The sequence below is a fragment of the Mesoplodon densirostris genome, chromosome 11 (assembly GCF_025265405.1).
Source record: "Mesoplodon densirostris isolate mMesDen1 chromosome 11, mMesDen1 primary haplotype, whole genome shotgun sequence".
Lineage (NCBI taxonomy): Eukaryota > Metazoa > Chordata > Mammalia > Artiodactyla > Ziphiidae > Mesoplodon > Mesoplodon densirostris.
The window spans coordinates 45,250,811-45,268,959 of NC_082671.1; the positions used below are offsets into that span (position 1 = coordinate 45,250,811).

The window sequence follows — 18,149 nt, forward strand, 5'->3', positions numbered from 1 at the left end:
TTTCTCTAACATGAATGGGCTAATCAACATTTACTAGGCACAAATGTTCAGTTTTGATTCCATCAAACTCTACTGTTAACTGACCCATAATTATTCTCTTATCTGCAATGACTTAGCAGGTGAGAAAGAGGAAAGCAGTTCCTGACATCTGGGAACTGGCCTGACACAGCTAGGCTTTGGAATTATTAGGAGCTGACCTGGGCTCACAGGTACTGTTGGACACAATCTCACAAAACACCAATATCAGACAAGAGTACTCAGTGACTGTGATGAAGTGAGGCAAAAAACAGGATCAGGGCTTCCCTGGTGGTGCAGTGGTTGAGAGTCCGCCTGCCGATGCAGGGGACACGGGTTCGTGCCCCGGTCCGGGAAGATCCCACATGCCGCGGAGCGGCTGGGCCCGTGAGCCATGGCCGCTGGGCCTGCATGTCCAGAGCCTGTGCCCCGCAACGGGAGAGGCCACGGCAGTGAGAGGCCCGCGTACTGCAAAAAAACACAAAAAACAAAAAACAAGATCACTTCACAATTTTGTTTAAGCACTAGACAAGGTCAGTGTGCAAACCACAAAACACCAAACATCCCCCTCTCCCAGCTAATGCAGCTTCAGCTTCACTTTAGTCTGCCCTTTTTCTAGATAAGATAAAGATATGCAATTACAGAATTTCCCCTGCTTCCCTGACAGCACTCAATTTAGATTGAAGCTCCACTTCCTTGAACCTTCCCCCAACTCACTTAATGAAGTTCAAGTCCTGTAGGGTCCTTTCTAACACCCTCTTGAAAGACACACCGTGGTTCCAAACGGCATCCTCTCTCCATCACTGCAATGAGCATTAAACCCACCTTGTTCAATTGCAGGTGTATTCCTGGTGGTCTTTAGCTGGAGCACATTAATAAAGTACATACGACATCTAGTTTCCCGAATCTATCTCTTTAGAGGTACTTGGCAAAAAAATAATAAAGTTAGCTTGTCAGGGTTTGGCTAGGATGAATTCATGTTGATATCTATGATCACATTTGTCTAAATGCTCATAAACCATCTCTTTTAATAAACCAGAATTGTGCCAGAAAATCAACATTAGGCTTATCAATGTGTGGTTTTTAGAATCCACAAACAATATTTCAGTATTTGCCCATTTTTAGTCTTTAGTGCTGCAGCGCCCACCCCCCGCCCCACCTTTTTTTTAAATGACTGACCTTGACCTAGCCCACCATCTCCAACCCCAGGTGTAACCTGAGTGATCAACCAGACAAGAGAGCAAGAGGTAGCAGGAGATATGATGCAGAAAGAACAAACCAGGATCACTCTCTCTACCCCCAAATCCACTGTCCCATAAACTAGACACTAGAGTTGTTTCCCCTCCATCAGCCATGAGCTGAGGAGGAACTGAGGTTTGGCTACTGGGACCCTTGGCCTTACTGACTCTTAATTGGATTTAAAACCTCTGTGGTTCTATGTGGAGGCAGGGGGAAGAAAGGGACGAACCCTGAGGCTTGTGTCCGCAGAAGAACTCTCCTTTCCCCAGCACCTCTTAAGCCTTGAAGGCTTGAGGCACTGGTGACTGAGGAAGGGATGGGGTAGGAGTTACATCCACTGCTGTCAACTCAGAGAGCAACTGCCACCTGCCCTGCTCTGTTCGAATAAGGGGAGGATCTGTCGATACATATCCCATTCCCATTTCCCAGCACATCCACCCTTCCTAGTACCTGCCCCCTAAATGACCTTAGGAGCCCTGGTTACTAAGGCAACCTGGGAATAGTATGTGCAGATAGAAACCAAAACAGATGGGACTATTTTTAAACAAGACTAGGTGGCTCCAATGTTTTTACCTCACGAAGTACCTTCCCCAAAGCCCCATCTGATCTTGTTCTGGGTCCCTACCCTTCTTCACTGGCCTCCATCCATCCTTACCACTATGTGAGAGTGAGGTCTTTATTTCATTTTGGCAGGAGATCTATTTACTGCTCCCATCTTCCACACAGAATATCTAAGCAAGTTTCCACTGCCTCCATTTGTTAAAAATATATTTTTTTATTTCTTTGGAACGTGGTGGGCCCTGCCCTATGGATGTCCAGGCCAAGCCAAGGTAATGAATGCTCCCCTAGTCTCTGGGCTGGAGTACTATGGTCCCCACCTTCCCATGGGCCCAGGAGCAGCTCCTGTATTGTCCAACTCAGCTAGGCCCCAAATTGTCTGAAGGCTCCTATCAGGCCTTCTCTCCTGGCCACCCACTTCCCAATCTTTCCTGGCTTCCCCTCTGGGCAGGGTATTTTTTTCTTCCAAAGCCAGTGCTGGAACCTGTGCTGTGCAGAAGAGAGGACAAGACCAACGATGTCCCCCAAATTCCTATCAGAGAACACACAGCCCCTCAGTCAGTCCTTCCTCTGCTGGCTTCAGTCTGCACTCCTATGCAAGCCCCCTCTGTGCGGCTGGAAGGAAGATGGACAAGAGGACCCTCATAAAAGGGAGGTGAGAGAAAACACACCAACCCAACCCCTGCTCAGAAGCAAACTCCTGTAGTCTCTTGTCCTGGTTCATGAGTAAGCCCTTTGGACAGGGCCTGGGAGGGCTAGGCGAGTGGGTAAGGGCCCCTCGACCCCAGCCCTGGGAGGCTATACCAGGGGAGTGTCCATTAGCCCCATCAGTGTGGCATGGCTGTGATACGCATGCTCTGGGAGGCAATGGGGTAAGTCACCATGGGAGTGGTGGTGTGGCTCATTGTGATTCCTGCCAAGGGTTGGGCCATCGATACAGCCACAGGAGCCACAGATACAGCCACAGGAGCCATGGAGACAGGTGGGGGTGCCATTCCCTGGGCAATTGTTTGAGCCAGAGCAGCCGACAGTGGCGTGATCTCTGGGTTCAAGTGTGGGGGTGGGGGGGGTGGAGCGGCAGGCGGTGCAGCATTAGCTGGGGGAGCAGCTGGAGCTCCCGCAGGGGCCACCAGTTCTTGCTGGGACACGGGGCGAGGCTGTAGAGCCTGGCTGCTGAGAGTAGTGTGAGTCTGGGCGATGCCATGGTTAAAAGTGGCGACAGTGCCCACGGTGGGGGCCAGAGTCTGCTCAGTTGCTGGTGCAGTGGAGCTCAGGGTCATGACCTTAGCCTGATTGCGGAACTGGGCATTTTGTTCCAGCAGTACCTCGTTGGTGGCCAGAAGGTTGCTGACCTGCTTCTTTAGCTCCTCTACCCGCTTCCTGAGCATGGCATTCTCTTCCTCTAGCAGCCTGCACTCCACCCCTCGGGGTGGAGCCAGGCTGTATTCATATGATTCAAAATGGGGGCCATCTGGGGGGCAGCATCCACCTCGCCGGCGCTTGGGGCCTGGCTCATGGTCCTCAAAGCCCCTGTCAGGGAGGTCGTAGATATCATAGAGGTCATGACGTCGTCCTGGGGGAACTGGGCCTGTTGAGCCCCCCCCACCAGCACCTCCTCCACCCCGGGCATCAAACTCAAAGTCCCGCTGCAGGTGACGGAACTTGCACTTGGCGCCTCTCTGGCAATCACCCTTGAGAAAGTCACGGCAGATAGGGACCTCCTCCTTCCCATTTGGTAGGTCAGCTGGTGAAAGGCCCAGGCCGGCTGCCACTTTCTGCCTCAGCCGAGGGGGAAGTTCTCCTGTCTTTTTATAGCCATCCTCATCCTCCTTGGAGCCATGGATGAAACGGCAGTTTGGGCGGCTACACTCCTTGTTCTGGAAGTCGTGGCAGAAGATGAACTCGTTTTTGCTCACCCCCAAGTTGGACACCTCACTCATGTCCGGATGGCGATAGCGGCAACGCTTGCCTCGCTTGCACACATTCCTCAGGAAGTCTCTACAGATAGCATCTGAGCTGGCCCCGCCCCTGCCCGCCCCTGTCCCACTGGCCTCCTCGCTGCCTCCGCCTCCAGGGCCTCCACCGCTGCTCCCAGTGCCGTTGGCATAGCTGTCCCGGTCAGGCATCCTGGTCCCCCCCAACTCAGGGCTTTCTTCCTTTTCTTGCCACCCTTGGTGACTGCTAGGAAAGAGGAGAGCTGTGTCAAACAGGAGTCCTCCAGAGGGGCCAAACTCTTGCTGACTATACGGCAGGCAGTCCAGCAAGAGGCAGGCCAGAGGCACAATGGCTCTGGAAACGGAGAATCTAACGGATGAGAATTCTACCTGGACTGGCTGGCTTGTCAGAAGTCCTGCCCAGGCCCTGTGCACCTGGTCTAGGTCAGAATGATTCACACTTGCCTGGCTGTCGGAGGGAGGGAGCTGGGGTGAAGCTACCTCATCTCACTAACGGTGACATGCCAAGGAGGGAGCAGGGAGAGAACAGTGTTGGGTTTTATTTCCCCGTCTGAACCGACCTTATCACAGTTGTGGGATCAAGAGTAACACTGCCGTTGGTGTCTCGGAGACCGGGAACAGTGGCTACGATAAGTTGCTGAGCTACTAAGGGCTGTGGATAATGGGGTACTGGTGACATTACCTCCCTGACCCCCTCTTCCATGGGATCTCAGGTGAGGACTCTGTGAAGTATCAGATCTCTAGACCCCAGGAAATCCTGAGTAAAAAGACTGGTATCACCAGCTTGAGGGCAATACCTAAACCTGTCATTTTTTGGTATTCTCTCCCAGATGACCATTATTCTCAACTTTAGGGTGGTCAGCCCCCTCTCCCTCCATTTCAGGGGAAGAGTTCTACAGCTGGAATCTCTACTTATAGACCTCAAAAGGGCAAAACCATCTGTGGCAAGATCAAGGCAATAGGAAAGAGTTACTTTCACAGGAACAAGCGACCTTTCTTTCCCCATTCTACACCCCTCCTACTCCTCCATGGGAAGATCCTACTGACATCAAACCACACCATTCCTTGCCCTATAAAGATGTTCTTTACTTACAGACTCTATAAAAGCTTTAAAAATCTCCTCTTTCCCAAAAGAGCTCAAGAACGTCAGTCCACTGCCCTGGTTCTAGCGCTGTCCTCTCCCCACCGCCAACAAGACTCGGAGTCCCTGCTACCACGTGTCTGACCTCTTAAGCCTTTCCTAGCCTTTTCAGGCTCCCCCTGCTGTTCAAATAGGAAAACTTCATATTGTTTCCCCTTGAGTATAAGGGAATCTTTCCAATTTCTTTGGCCTTGACCGCCCCCAACCACCCGGTCCACTGCCTTGACTTTGACTACAAGACAAAATGAACCCTAAAATGAACCGACTAGGTCACAGGCCAGAGTTACAAGAAAATCTGTAAAAGAGGGGTCATCTTCCTCCAAAGGGAGGTAGTCTCAGAAAGACAGAATCAAGGGAAAAAGTGGGAAAAGAGAAGGCACAAATTTTCACTAAAAGGGAAATGACCTGGTGAAAAATAAATGGCATCTATCCAAGCCTGAACCGTGTTACAAGTTCCACCAGAAGCTGATAATCATATCTGATGTTCCTCCCCACCCAACTTTCCCAGGATTGTTTGATACCTGAGGTAGCTCAGGTGAAGTCCGGGGCTCCTGTGGGTCTCCACCTCCACATCACTGCTGGGTTCTGAACAGGAGAAAAACAGAGACTTGGGTGTGAGAAGGGGTAAGAATGGAGAACTACGGGGTGGTTGTTATAAGAATGAAGTCTGACAAAATGGCAAGAGCTCTGGGCACGTCAAGATTTCCTTAGGATTCAAATTGAACTTCCCCTGTCAAAGGGAGAAGCTGCCAGTAAGAAGAGAGTAGTAAGGAACAGAACTAATTTGGAGAGCCCAGGAGGACGGGTTGGAAAACCAGCCCTGAGTGAACAAAGGGTGAGGGGCACCCCGTCTCAAGGTGAAGGAGGATGTGGGGATCAAAGCCCGGCCTAGGGTTGGGGTTAGGAGCTCCGAACAGGGAGCCGTGCAAGGGCAGCGACTGACAGTGCGATGGCGGATTAGACTTGAGGGCGGTGATTGTGACGCTTCGCAACACCCCAGAGTTTGCGAAAAAAGTCCTAGGAGTTTACCGCAGCATGTCTCTAGCCTGGCAGGTTCTGTGCAGTGCCTCCGGAGCTCAGCCGGGGACCAGGGGAATAGGACACTAAAGGGAGCACTTAATGAAGCGGCGAAGGGGACTCCAGGTGACATCAAGCAGAGGGGATGGGCAGGGCTGTGACGTCACGGAGCTGGCGTTTGCTCGCGAAGCGGGGTCAGTCAGAAAAGGGACTCGGCCCTGATCAAGTCGGTCCTGGGGGGCCTTGTGTAGCCCGGCCGAGCCCAGCCGCTGGGCCGGCCCCGACTCCTCCCCTCCGGGCGCGGCCTCCACCTAAGTCTCCCGCCTCCCTCACCTGCCGCCGCCGCCGTAGTTGCTGCTGCCGCCTGCCGGTCCTCTAGCTTCGACAAAGAGCCGCCTTCCCTATCGCCCTTCCGCTTCCTGCGGAAGAAATGACACTCTAGCCACCAGACCCGGAACCACACTCTATGATGTGCGAGTACTTGCGCGACAAGCCGCAGGAAGTTCCCAGCAAGCTTTGCGCGTCACCATGGCAACCCGACCCAACAGCAAAGAACTCCCAAAGCGAGACTTTGTAATGCAGGCCTAGACAAGGGAGGAGGGGAACCACTTTTTGCCCCTATGCCCGCGAGATCAACTTGAGAACTGTTCCTGGCGTGTGTAACACCCTTTCCAAGAAGTAAGGGCCACCCAATGCTCCAGCAGCTCCGAGGGCCGGAACCCCCACACCCGACTTGCAGCCTAAGTAGCTTGCTTGACTTCCTCTACATCACAGGGTAGAGAGGTCGACTGTACTGGTACAGAATCCCCAGCCAATGGAACCATAAAAACCACATAACACACAAGACGAATTTTTTTCTTCAGCTAAGACAGCAAAAGAGATGATTTATTGTTACATGTTACATTCAGCCACAACTGAGAATAGAACTAGTCCAGTATGTCAAAGGTCCAGGGCAAAGGACCAAAAGGGACCGTTTTGATACGAGCAAGGTGGGTCTCTTAAAGGCGGTAGAGGCGATCAGAATGGCCATCGATGTTCCAGATCCACTGAGACAAGTTCTAGACAGTAGCCAAGGAGTCCAACAATTTGTACCAGCGACCCTGGCCTCTGGCTTCCCTTGTTTCTGCTCCTGTGGCTTCCATGGGTGTACAAGTTTACTTGGACCTCTGCCTCATCTTTCTTCTTTTGCGCTTCAGCCTGAAAACCAGACATAAGAATACACCTCCTGCCCACAAACCCGAGTTCAGTCTTTCCCTCCCATTTTACATCTAGACACAATACAAGGGACGGGTAAAATCAACAAACAATACGATGCTACCGTCTTGTGTCCCAACTCCTGGCTTTGGCCAGTCAATGCTCATAACGTTTTTCACCTAAAGATGTTTTAGGTTTCTAAACCAAATGTTCCTCCCAAGTTTTATCCAAGGCGCGCTCCACTTCCCCCCTCCTGTACTGGAAATGTCTCAGCGTACCTGCGCATTCGCTTCTTCCTCCACTGGCAACCGATCATAACCAGAGGCAGAGAATGAAACAAGGTATCATTAGTTTTAGTAACAAGTTTAGGCAGGGATATGAAAAGCATTATATGAGTAACCACATCAACAACTTGGACTCCCACCCGCATCCCAGACGTAAAACCCCGAATCCCGCATGCGCTCTTCTACTCCCGCCCTCTCTCGCACTTCCAGCCTCTCTCACCACAGCACTTACCCACCACTTCCTTTGCTTCTCCCCAAACTATCCCTCCTCTCCCAACATATCTTGGGCACTCTTGAGAAACCAGCGATCCCGGAACGATGCCGGACTTCCCTTGCCAAGGTCTACCCCCACAATCGCCAATTCTTTACAGCCTCAGCTCACTGCCAGGGACTGCTTACCTTCGCTCTCATGGCGCGGAGGTTTCTACGGGGAAAGAAAAAAAGTCTGCAGTTAGTTTGCTATAACGATGGTAAGTGCAGAGATCAGATGTTAACGGATTGCACTCGGAATCCGAACACAGCAGCACAGACACTCACCTCCGAAGATGGCGCTAAGGCCGAGAGAGGGCTAGAGCCCCGCCTATGGATATTTAATGAGACGCTCACTGTCGTCATTTCCGCTGTCTCGCCCTGCCCCTAGGGGCGGGGCTGCCCGAGGCGGGGTAACAATAGCTTTCGGCCTTAGGTACCTGAGAAGTGATTGAATTAGGAAAGTTCTGTTGGAAAAGTATTTTGAGTTTGAGTTACAAAATTCCCCTTCCCCCAGTTTTATTATGAGGATACTGTATTATTTAAATATGAGCACATATTTCCAATAAGAGACCTAGTGCAAACGAGCAAAGGACAGCTACTTCCGCCTTCCCTCTCATTGCTTTATGGGAGTTGCAGTTTGCTGGCGATATCCTCCATTTTACTATGGATAGGTGCAGATAGAACAAAAACTCCTGATTTGTTTTACTGGTTTACCTTCTTCTTTTTTTTTTTAACCTTATTTTCTAAACTAAATTGCTGCAGGGAGATTCTATTTTGGAACTTACAAAGGTCCTAAGATTTCAGAACATTGTAAGGATGTAAAGTGAGGAGTCGAGAAAGCTGTCATACTACAGAGAACTTTGTAACTATCGAAGATAAACTCTCTTCCTAGCCAAGTCCGGTCTTTCTCTACAATGCCTGAGGCAGATTGCCACTATATTCCTGGCCACGATGCATCTTGTTCAGAAAATACTTAAGTGATTCTCCTTCTGCATAGGGTGAAAATCAAATCAATGGACAGAGGGGAAGCAAGATGAGCTACACATTTCTTTAAGGCAAGAATGGTATTTGGTGGCAACACAACTTCCCAGTCTCACGGTATGGTTAGGTCAGAAGTACCTGGAAAAGACACCCAAAGATTTGGCTACAGTTATGAAGGATGAAAGAGAACCCTTCATCATACAGACTTCACCTTATTCACTGTAAGATATGGTACGGCTTGTTATAATCCCTTTTTTAGTGGTTTCCCTTTATAAAATTTCACTTTTTAGCTCTGGAAAAACAAGGTTTCTAAATTTAGGGCCCTTGTTCCAAGTGCTTAAGCGGTTCTAGTATTGTCACCAGCAGAAGGTAATGTGTTTGAAAACAAAAAACCCCAGGATTATTTTTATATCAAATCCACTGGGATCTCACCTGTTGATTGCCCACTGTCTGTAAGTTCTCATGAAGGGATGTGTTCAGTTTCGTTCAGCATAGTATCTTCAGGTCAGCAATGCCTCATATGTAAGATGCTCTAATACAAATTACCCATCCAATCTCAGGCTGGCCCTGAAAAATTGCATAACACTAAATGCATTCTTCCTGGCTTCCTAAATCAAGATAATCACTTGCATAGTGTTCTTATTTTTTGCAGTAAACATTAATGTCCTGAACAGTGTCGGCAGCAAGGTTTATGTTTTTACTTCAGAAAACTAAATCACAAAGTCCCATAGAAAATGTACTCTTTTCAGAGAACCCAGGATTTATGTCTCCCCAACCCAAGGTATTCCTTGTTTTAGAAAGGTAAAATATGGCTATAGAAAACTGGTTCCAGGGACTTCCCTGGCAGTCCAGTGGTTAAGATTCTGCATGGGTTCAATCCCTGGTCGGGGAACTAAGATTCTGCATGCCAAACAAAACAAAACAAAACACAACACAAAACAGGTTCCAAATGATCATCACTTCAACTCACACTCTCCCACCGCCATCAAATACGAGCAGCAAACAAAGACACATGATTATGAGCAAATCCAAATTTATTTTAACGCCATGTCATTTTCAATGTGTTTAAAAACCTTGTAAGTTAGCAGGAGCCCTAGTTCCCTGGGACAGCATGCCAGAGGTACTGAAATTCATCACCTTTCTCTCCAAACCCCTAGCAATTCATCCAAGTCCACAGCTTCAGAAAGCCAGGAGTTTTGTCTCTTCAATCAGTCTGCTCCTCTGGTTCCAGGTCTTTCAAGAAAGGGAGGTCAAAATATTTCAAACAGGGAACAAAACCACAGTGGAGCTTCCGACTCAGGTTTCTAAGATAGAGCAAGGGAAGAATCCCATTGACTCCAAAGAAATGGACATGGTTGAGATGGATTACTTCTTTACAGCCTTGTGGCGGGGGGGAAAAAATGTCCTGCAGAACAAAATTGACTACAAAGATTTACAAATGAGGATCCATTTGATAGATGAGAATCCCTTGGTAAACGCAGGCTCCAGCTCCTAAAAATGGGAGGGGCCTGACTAGACAGCCTGGATCATAAAAGGAATCTGCCACATGTGAAGAAAAACAGTCTGAAGAATAGCTCCTCTATTTTGAGGCCTGATAAAATACTTGGGGAGAGTGGGAAAAGAGGAACAAGCCCCAACAGATGGGAAAATGCTGACACTGGAGTGGTATAAAAAAATTTCAGCTGAGTTTTTAGTGGTGGTGGCTACTTTAGCCTCTTCCCCGTTCTGTTGTAGGGTCATAAACCTCGACCAAGCAGAGAATAGTAGAAAAAGGCTACAAAGAGGGGCTTGAAGACGATGGATTTTGACTCCTGAATTTATTATTCAATTTCTCTTTTCTATTTAAAGTAGTCTTCGATGGCTGGGAAGCCTGGCCTCCCAAGACCAGAGTCAGTTGGAGCTGGTTGTTGTTGGAAGGGGCTGGGTTGGGGGACTGGGATGAGGACAGGGAGACCCCGCTCTGCTGGTGGTCCTGGGTGGAGAAGACGAACTGCACTTCACAGAGCCTGGGGTGTGGTGGGAAGGGGATGAGGCAGGAGTGGCAAGCTGGGGGGATGGGACCCACCTCAGTCCCCAGCTTCATTTTCTTCTAAAGTTTCCCCACTGGTGGCATTCTCTGCAGTCTTAGAGGCCTACATTCATGGAAAGGAGAGGGAGAAGACATGTCAGTTTCCAACTTAGGGTAGTGTCTGGGGGACCAAGGACAAAAATATCCTAATTCTCTAGGTCAGGGCTGAGACGGGGAGAAATAAGGACATACAGAAATCTATACACCCACCATGACCCAGGAAGGTGGAATAAAGAGGGATCAGGTTCACCCTGCCAGAGAGGGATGATTGTAACGAACCTTCTTTTTTTTCTTTTTCTGGGTTTTCCGACTTGCCGAACTCTGGAGGAGGGCCTGGAACGTATAGAAGGAAGAAGGAAAACAAATTTTGAGGAATGTGGAGCAAATACCAAGTGCTACTCTCAGCACTGTAGCTCTCTTCAGGACCTTCCCATCACTTATCCCTCACTCCCAAGACAAGTGCCACGTGCCCGCCCCTTTCCATCCCACACTAACCTTGAGCTCTGCATCCTGGACCTCCATCTCAGACTTATAAAGGTCAGGCTCAAAGGGACCACTGGTTATCCGCATGGGGCCATTGGGCATAAGCAAAACTGTAAATTTAAACTGGGCAACAAATTCACCTATGAGAGAAACAAAGTATTTTGATAAAATGTTCCCTTGTCATCCATCCTCTTTTCTGTGAGCTATAGGGAGGAGGGGACCATAATCAGGAGCTCCAAAGTACAACTCTCTTCTTAGAACTCACCCTCCTTCTCATAGAGAACATTAAATGGTTGTAGCAGTTCGTGTTTGGCGCACTCCACCACACCCATGCGGGCCTTCTTCTCATCTTCAAATGCTCTGGGGAGGGAGAGACAAACTCAGGTATCCTTATCTCCTTATTATGTCTTACCATTTTGCTCATGTTTTTAAATAACTCCTACCCTCAGGCAGAAATCACGCGTAGGATTGCTTTTTTACACTACCTTCTATGAGAGGGAGATGGCGAGAGGGAGAGAAGGCATGCACACAGGCTGGAGCTACAAGTCTAGGCAGGAGAGGAAAGAGAGGGAGGGAAAGGTGGGGGAAGGAAAAGTGCTCCTGGGGGCTTCCCTGGTGGCGCAGTGGTTAAGAATCCACCTGCCAATGCAGGGGACACAGGTTCGAGCCCTGGTCTGGGAAGTTCCCACATGCCGTGGAGCAACTAAACCTGGGTGCCACAACTACTGAGCCTGCGCTCTAGAGCCTGCGCGCCACAACTACTGAAGCCCGCGTGACTACAGCCCATGCTCCACAACAAGAGAAGCCACCGCAATGAGAAGCCCGCGCACCGCAACGAAGAGTAGCCCCCGCTCGCCGCAACTAGAGAAAGCATGCATGCAAGGAAGACCCAACACAGCCAAAAATAAATAAAAAATAAATAAATAAAAAAGAGTGCTCCTGGGTGTGTGGTCTATGGGTCAGACTGGTTCCAAGCCCTGTGCTTGCTAAGTGCAGTAGTACCTTAAAGTAAAAGGCATGGCATCAAAACGCCTTTCAACCTCACTGAAGAAGGCACGAGAAGTTTTCATTTTCAGGCCATACTGCTTAGAAGGGTCTCTTTTGTAAATGGTGGTTCTCTGTCCTGCATCCTTGGCCTAAAAAAGATCACAGTTTGGCCTGGTGCTCTTGGAACACACCCTCAGCCGCCCCTGCTGCTAGCTCTGGTAAACATTCCTCACCTTGCCCTCTCCTGAGCTGACGAGAACATCCACAGCATATACTTCATGTACCTCAAATTCAACTTTCTCATGGTCCTTCCTAAAAGGAACAGAAAGGGAACCAAAAAGAGCAATAAGTAATTCCTGGTGTTTAGAGTAGAAAGTAGATAAGATTAGCCTGGAGTATGGAAGGATAAGTCCATGACTAGTCTGGTATGACAGAAGGTACAGGGTGGGATACAGGGCACCTACTTCTGCTGGTCTGTGGGATTCTGGATAATGGTTTTCTCTCCATCGATGACATGCTGCTTCAACTGGTGTGACAACATACCTGCAGATCGGACAAGGTCTATGGTACCACTCACCTGGAATCCCAAAAGGTTTCCAACCCACCCACCCAAGTAGAGTCATGGAGCAGACAATGAGAGCAAAGTGCCTGGCTATGGAAACACAGGGCACTGAGGTTTTTGGCTTGGATTATGTCAGAGCCAAGATGGATCCTCAAGGGAGCAAAAGTCTTAATTCTGCAAAACCACTCATACTTAGACCCCCAATCCTACTATCTGAGGTCTCACCTTCTATTGGTGTGCAATTAAATGAGTGGGCAACTTTGTTCCAGGCTTCTGTCACTTGTGTGTTCTAGAAGTACAAGATCAAATAAAAGATAAGATACAGGGGCTAGTAAGTTGTCTACCATGAGAACAAGAAGCATAAAAGAACTGAGAGATCTAATATCCTCAAGCAAGTGCAATGATTCTCATTGGTTTTTCACTTCATAGGCCCTATCATCCCTAGAGCCTAGAAATTACATCTGCATACCATTTTACAAAGCACTTTCACGAAGATGGTCTACTTAGATAACGATTCTGTAAGGTGAATAGCGCAGATCTACAACCCAGTCTAGAGGAGGAAACTGAGGCTCAGAAAGGTTACATGATTTGCCCAGGGTTAAACCAGTTAACCAAAAGAACCTGGTATAAACCCAGGTTTTCTGACCACAGTGTTTAGTCCATTATACCTGGAATTCTAACCTGTTGAAAGGGTACAGAAACTTTTTTACATGGATGATCTTGACCTTCACAGCCATGTGATAATAAGGCACAATTTAATTTTCCCCACTTTATGGATGAGGAAATTTGAACTTGAAGTTATTTAAAATCAGTAGGGGGTGGCAACAGGGTGAGAATCCAGAAAGTCTAATGTCATAGCCAGACAACAGCCACTATATTAACAGTACCTTCCAGTGAAAAGACACAATGTAAATAATGAAAAGACACAGTATATAAATAATAAAAATAATTAACGTGCAAAATAATAATAGCTGACACAAGGGCTTACTATGTGCCAAGTACTGTTCAAAGTGCTTTATGGTAGCTCTATGAAGTAGGTACCACTGTAAGAAACCTACAACAGAGGTTTAAGTAAAAATGATGCAATTAAGTTACAATGGGAACAAACTGATGAAAAGTGTAAAGAAGAGAGCACAGAAAAAAAGAGGATGCTTTAAGTATTGAACAGGTCTCTGAAACCTAAGTGTTAGGGGAAAATCTCCACTAATAGTCTAACACTGAATTGTATGAATTCATGAGCAGATTATGATCCCTGGGCTTCCTAATATTGTCTTGCAAGGGGCTTTGGCCTCTTTGCCACCAATTTACTGGTACTATTATGATTTTTGTTTTATAAGCTTTTAAAATTGAGTTTTAAAACTGTGGTATCTGTGTTTTATTGTAAGCTCTCTATCTCAAATTATTCTGGGGAAAGATGCACATCCAAAATATGAAAAAAGGATCTCTACAGGCTCCATGAGAAAGGGACCACATACCCCCTTACACCTAGCATGATACCATCTAAGGTAGGCACTCAGATTTACTGCTCTTTGGTATTACTCTTTAATTCCTGCCTCTTCTCTTTCAGTACAGAATAGCTGTAGATGCCTAATGCATCTTTGGCTCTAACAAGCTTTGGAGTTGGACTCAACAGCTTACCTGGTTTCCAGGTTTGACCAGGCGTAGGGCAGCTTCAGCACAAAGGTGAGCTGCCTTAATGACATCTGCTTTCCGCCCTGTTACTTGGGTCCCCTGTAGATAAGGAAATGCAGTGAGTGCCTTCCTGGAAAGCTCTTTAACTCAGCTGGTCTTTCAGTTAATATCTGTTTGTGTCCATTACACAGCCAGTGGTCAGGAGAGAATACACCCTTTCCCCTTTCATTTCTCTAGATACTCTCTCAAAACCTGCGTGGTGGTGGGGCTGGGGATAAGAAGCGAGCAGCAGTGCGCCCTCCCCCACTCCCCACCGGCTGAACAGAGTTCAAAGTGGTCCACCTACCACAGCTACATCAACCACAAAAGTGTGAGCCACATTAGCGATGAAGCCATCCACATGGACTCCAAGGTCGCTGAAAAGCAAGAGCAGAGTACAGCATTAGCAACTGGCACTACTGTGAATGCTTAGGAAAAAGACAAGTGCTCTAAAATAGTTTAAGCTTACATTTTTACCAAGTCACCTTCCTTGAGAATATAGTCCTGGTCGCTCTTCAAAGGGGAGAAGTGACATACACAGTTATTTACTGAAATGCTGGTGGGAAAGGCAATACCTGTAAAGAGACAATCAGCCTTACTGCCTTGCTCACTCTCTTGGAGCCCTGTTGCCCCTCAGAAAGATGAGTGGATTTTCTTCAGGGTCTTGCTTAAGCTTGACCAGTTTGGATTGGGTGGGAAACTGCTTGAATCCCCCTTGCCATTCCAAATCTCCAAATATCTCAACGAGTGCTGGGGTAGGGGTTGCATCATTACAATAAAACAAACAGGGCTGAATAAGGGTCAAACTTAGGAAATTCGTGGGGGATTGTTTTTACCTTTCTTCATTTCTTTTTCTTTTTTGAAAATCTTCCCTGTCTCTTCCATTATCATGGCATCACCTTTCTCACACAGGCTCAGTACCGACACACCTGAACAGGATGCTTCCACCAAAGACCGAAGTACCCCTGGGAACAGAACCCCGTATCAGTCCTGCATGTGTTGTGTAAGTTACCATCCAAGAAACACCTAGAAGTTGGACTTAGAGTTTCTAATATTCCCTAGTGCCATTGCTCAAAGGATGAAAGAGGGAATAAGTTTTGTCTCTTGCAATGTACCTCCCTATAATCTCGAAATCTCTACCTTCCTTTCCTGAAATAAAAAAGCCAACACTCCCTCTCCTCCCTTATATAGTGTGACAACTGGGTATGCACCATCTGTCTCCTTAGGCAAGGGAGACTTTCAAAGATGGTATCTGTGGTGTGGTAGGACAGGATTATGAACTTCAAGGGGGTTCTCACCAAGGTATCCAACATACATGCAAAGCAGCCTGGAGGAAATTTATAGGCGTCAGGGACAACAGGAAGGTAGACATACAATTGCTGACTCCAAGCTGATGCACTGTTAAATGCTACCTTCTTCCCTTCCCAGACACCCCAATTAGATGTTAGTAATCCCAATTTATGTAGACTTATTTCTTCAAATAACAAGTCAAGGAGACTTAAACTAAGGTCCCTGGGCTTCAGCAAGCTCTGCTTTTAGCAGGTTTCAAAGAGGTGTGTGACCCCAAAGAGTTAACTAAGGTCCCTGGGCTTCAGCAAGCTCTGCTTTTAGCAGGTTTCAAAGAGGTGTGTGACCCCAAAGAGTTTCAAACTGGTATCTGGAATCACAAGTGCCTCAGAAGTTATAAACTGCAAGAGGGAAAAAAAATTTTTTTTCTGATTCAAACCACTACATGTCCATTATGTTATAAAGCATTGTTTTGTTCACCGGATACCCTCTCCATGGCCCATCCTGGACTTCAGATTTGATTTCTGTTATCCAAGTTTTGGTGATTCTTTGGAAGTCTGAAAAACTCAGGTTTTCAGCCATAGGATCAAAGACATCCTAAATGCCTATCTTTACTGTCAAAACCATTTAAAAGCCCAAAGACAAGCACTTTCTGTCCCCCTAACTGGGTTTTAAATTGGAAAGAGAGAAGACAGAAAGTGAGACATCTGTCCAGAGTGGCAGGCAGCTGCTGAGTAAGTCAGAGCACAGTCCTAATATTCTGAGATTCTAACATCAGTCCCCCCCCCTTCAACAGTACTATTCACAGGTTTGCCTAGTTGGGGGGAGAAGGACCTCAAAACACTCCTAAAGTTGTGAAACCCTTGAGAACAATCAGATTTGACGACTAACTAAAGCCATCTGCGCAGATTGGAGGTAGTGATGAATAACTTTGAGAACAGTGAGATACATCTCCAAGAGTTATGGGGTGCCCTCCAACGGTCCCTGAGCTGGCCCAAGAGTAGAAGGCGGCCCCCACCAAGGAAGGAGCTGAAGTAAAGAACGAAAAACTACAACAAAGCACGTGGTAGGGAAGCTGGTGTCAGGGACCACAGCGGAGGGAGCCGGCGATCGGCAGGGGACCTGGCAACACGTGCCGGCTAGGCTCCTGACGGCGGAGAGCCGCTACAAAATAGAGGGGCGCTTCCGTTTCGAGATGGCTTCGCTGCTGCCAAAATCAGAGACAGAGATCCGGACTGAAGGGTGAGGGGCAGGAGATCCGCCTCGCCTCCTTACCAACCGCCTAGGGTTGGAGCCGGCCGGAGGCCCAGCTCTCCGCCCCTCCCGGCTGCCCGCTCGCCCGCCCGCATCTCCAGAGACTCCAGCCCAGGCCTAGCCTCTCAGGTCCCAGGCGTGACACGGAGCCTCCCCACCACGCCACCTCCAGCAGACCTGCGCGGGGCCCTCACTAGCCCACACTGCATGACCCCACCACTCCAGTCCCTCGGGGGCCAGCTCAACACCGTCCCCCTTGCCTCTCCCAGCCTCGATCTCCGGACCCCTGAGGCCGCACTCACGGTTGGCAATGTCGCCCCCCATCTTATACTTGGTCACGACCAGGTCCTCGGCGATAGTTTGCTCCTGCTGCTCGTCCTCGCCCGACATCTTCCCACCACCACCACCACTGCAGCTTCGTTTCTCCTGAACCGCCGCCTCTGTCGCCCTTCCCAGCCACAGGCTGTTGCTACAGTCCCTTCGATCCGCGAGGAGAGCGCGAGCAAAAGCGCGAGCAAGCTAGGGAGCGGAGGGCGGGCGAGAGCGAGAAACTGCGAGCGCGCGGGCTGAGGCGCAGGGCACGCTGGGACAACGAGTCCCTCCTACCGCCAGCCTCTAGCCCCCCTCGCGGGCTATTAAACTACAATTCCCAGCCTGCCTTTCGCGTCCCTAAGCCAGGCCCTGGAGCCTTGCCCTCCGAGGGCCTCGCACGCCGGAATCGCCGAGCACGCTGGGAAGGGTCAGGCTCCGGCGGGAAGGCGGAGCCGTTGGAGAGCGTGAGGGGAAGCGTGGTCTCTCCCGGAAAAACCACAATCACCAGGAGCGCTGAGCGAGAACCCGTAATAGAGAGGGACGGGCTAAGGGAGAAGGGGCGGAGCTACGGCGGGGAAGTGTGTTTGGAGGCTGCGGGGCAGGGTGGAGCCGAGGCGAGTCGGGGAGACTGCGTTAAGGGCGGGGAGGCCGGGTACGCCCTTCCCCGGATCCCTGGAGCGGCAGGAGGGACCGGCCCGGCCAGTCCGCTCGTCCTCAGGTGCTGGGAGAACCGGGAGGGGCAGAGCGGTTGTGGGAGATCAGGAGTCTGTGGAGCAGGGGCTCACTGAGCAGCCAGACTTCTGAAGGATTATCCGTTTACAGCCTCCCAATCTAGAGACCGGACTCCCACTGAAGATGGCACTATTGTTTAACAACAGGCTTTGGTGGC

The 18,149-nt window shown here is 49.0% G+C and overlaps 2 protein-coding genes across 4 annotated transcripts; both read right to left on the minus strand.

Moving 5' to 3' along the window:
- Window positions 1-1,196: 1,196 nt before the first annotated feature.
- ZC3H10 (zinc finger CCCH-type containing 10) lies at window positions 1,197-6,339 on the minus strand. Of its 2 annotated transcripts, none has more exons than XM_060113471.1 (3): window positions 6,259-6,339; window positions 5,430-5,493; window positions 1,197-3,990 (listed from the first exon to the last, which is right to left on the minus strand). In XM_060113471.1, the coding sequence occupies exon 3, from the start codon at window positions 3,936-3,938 to the stop codon at window positions 2,640-2,642; it is 1,299 nt and encodes a 432-aa protein (XP_059969454.1). In that variant the 5' UTR covers window positions 3,939-3,990; window positions 5,430-5,493; window positions 6,259-6,339; the 3' UTR covers window positions 1,197-2,639. The 2 variants fall into 2 exon arrangements, with proteins under 2 accessions (XP_059969454.1, XP_059969453.1); XM_060113470.1 differs by having other exon boundaries at window positions 1,197-3,993.
- Window positions 6,340-9,652: 3,313 nt separating this feature from the next.
- On the minus strand, window positions 9,653-17,505 carry PA2G4 (proliferation-associated 2G4). Of its 2 annotated transcripts, none has more exons than XM_060113286.1 (14): window positions 17,251-17,505; window positions 15,244-15,372; window positions 14,877-14,982; window positions 14,715-14,784; window positions 14,375-14,467; window positions 12,962-13,025; window positions 12,639-12,717; window positions 12,408-12,486; window positions 12,190-12,323; window positions 11,453-11,547; window positions 11,200-11,327; window positions 10,984-11,037; window positions 10,702-10,768; window positions 9,653-9,869 (listed from the first exon to the last, which is right to left on the minus strand). In XM_060113286.1, exons 1-13 carry the CDS (start codon window positions 17,336-17,338, stop codon window positions 10,703-10,705), a joined length of 1,185 nt encoding a protein of 394 aa, XP_059969269.1. In that variant the 5' UTR covers window positions 17,339-17,505; the 3' UTR covers window positions 9,653-9,869; window position 10,702. The 2 variants fall into 2 exon arrangements, with proteins under 2 accessions (XP_059969269.1, XP_059969268.1); XM_060113285.1 differs by having other exon boundaries at window positions 9,653-9,940.
- Between the last annotated feature and the right edge of the window lie 644 nt (window positions 17,506-18,149).

Excerpts from the sequence above, each read along its gene's own strand:
- ZC3H10 (XM_060113471.1), bottom strand. The coding sequence starts at position 3,938 with ATGCCTGACCGGGACAGCTATGCCAACGGCACTGGGAGCAGCGGTGGA.
- PA2G4 (XM_060113286.1), bottom strand. The coding sequence starts at position 17,338 with ATGTCGGGCGAGGACGAGCAGCAGGAGCAAACTATCGCCGAGGACCTG. Across the intron at positions 14,785-14,876 it reads GAAGGTGACTTGGTAAAAAT|CGACCTTGGAGTCCATGTGG; the intron begins GTAAGCTTAAAC and ends CTTGCTTTTCAG. Across the intron at positions 11,038-11,199 it reads TCCAGGATGCAGAGCTCAAG|GCCCTCCTCCAGAGTTCGGC; the intron begins GTTAGTGTGGGA and ends TATACGTTCCAG.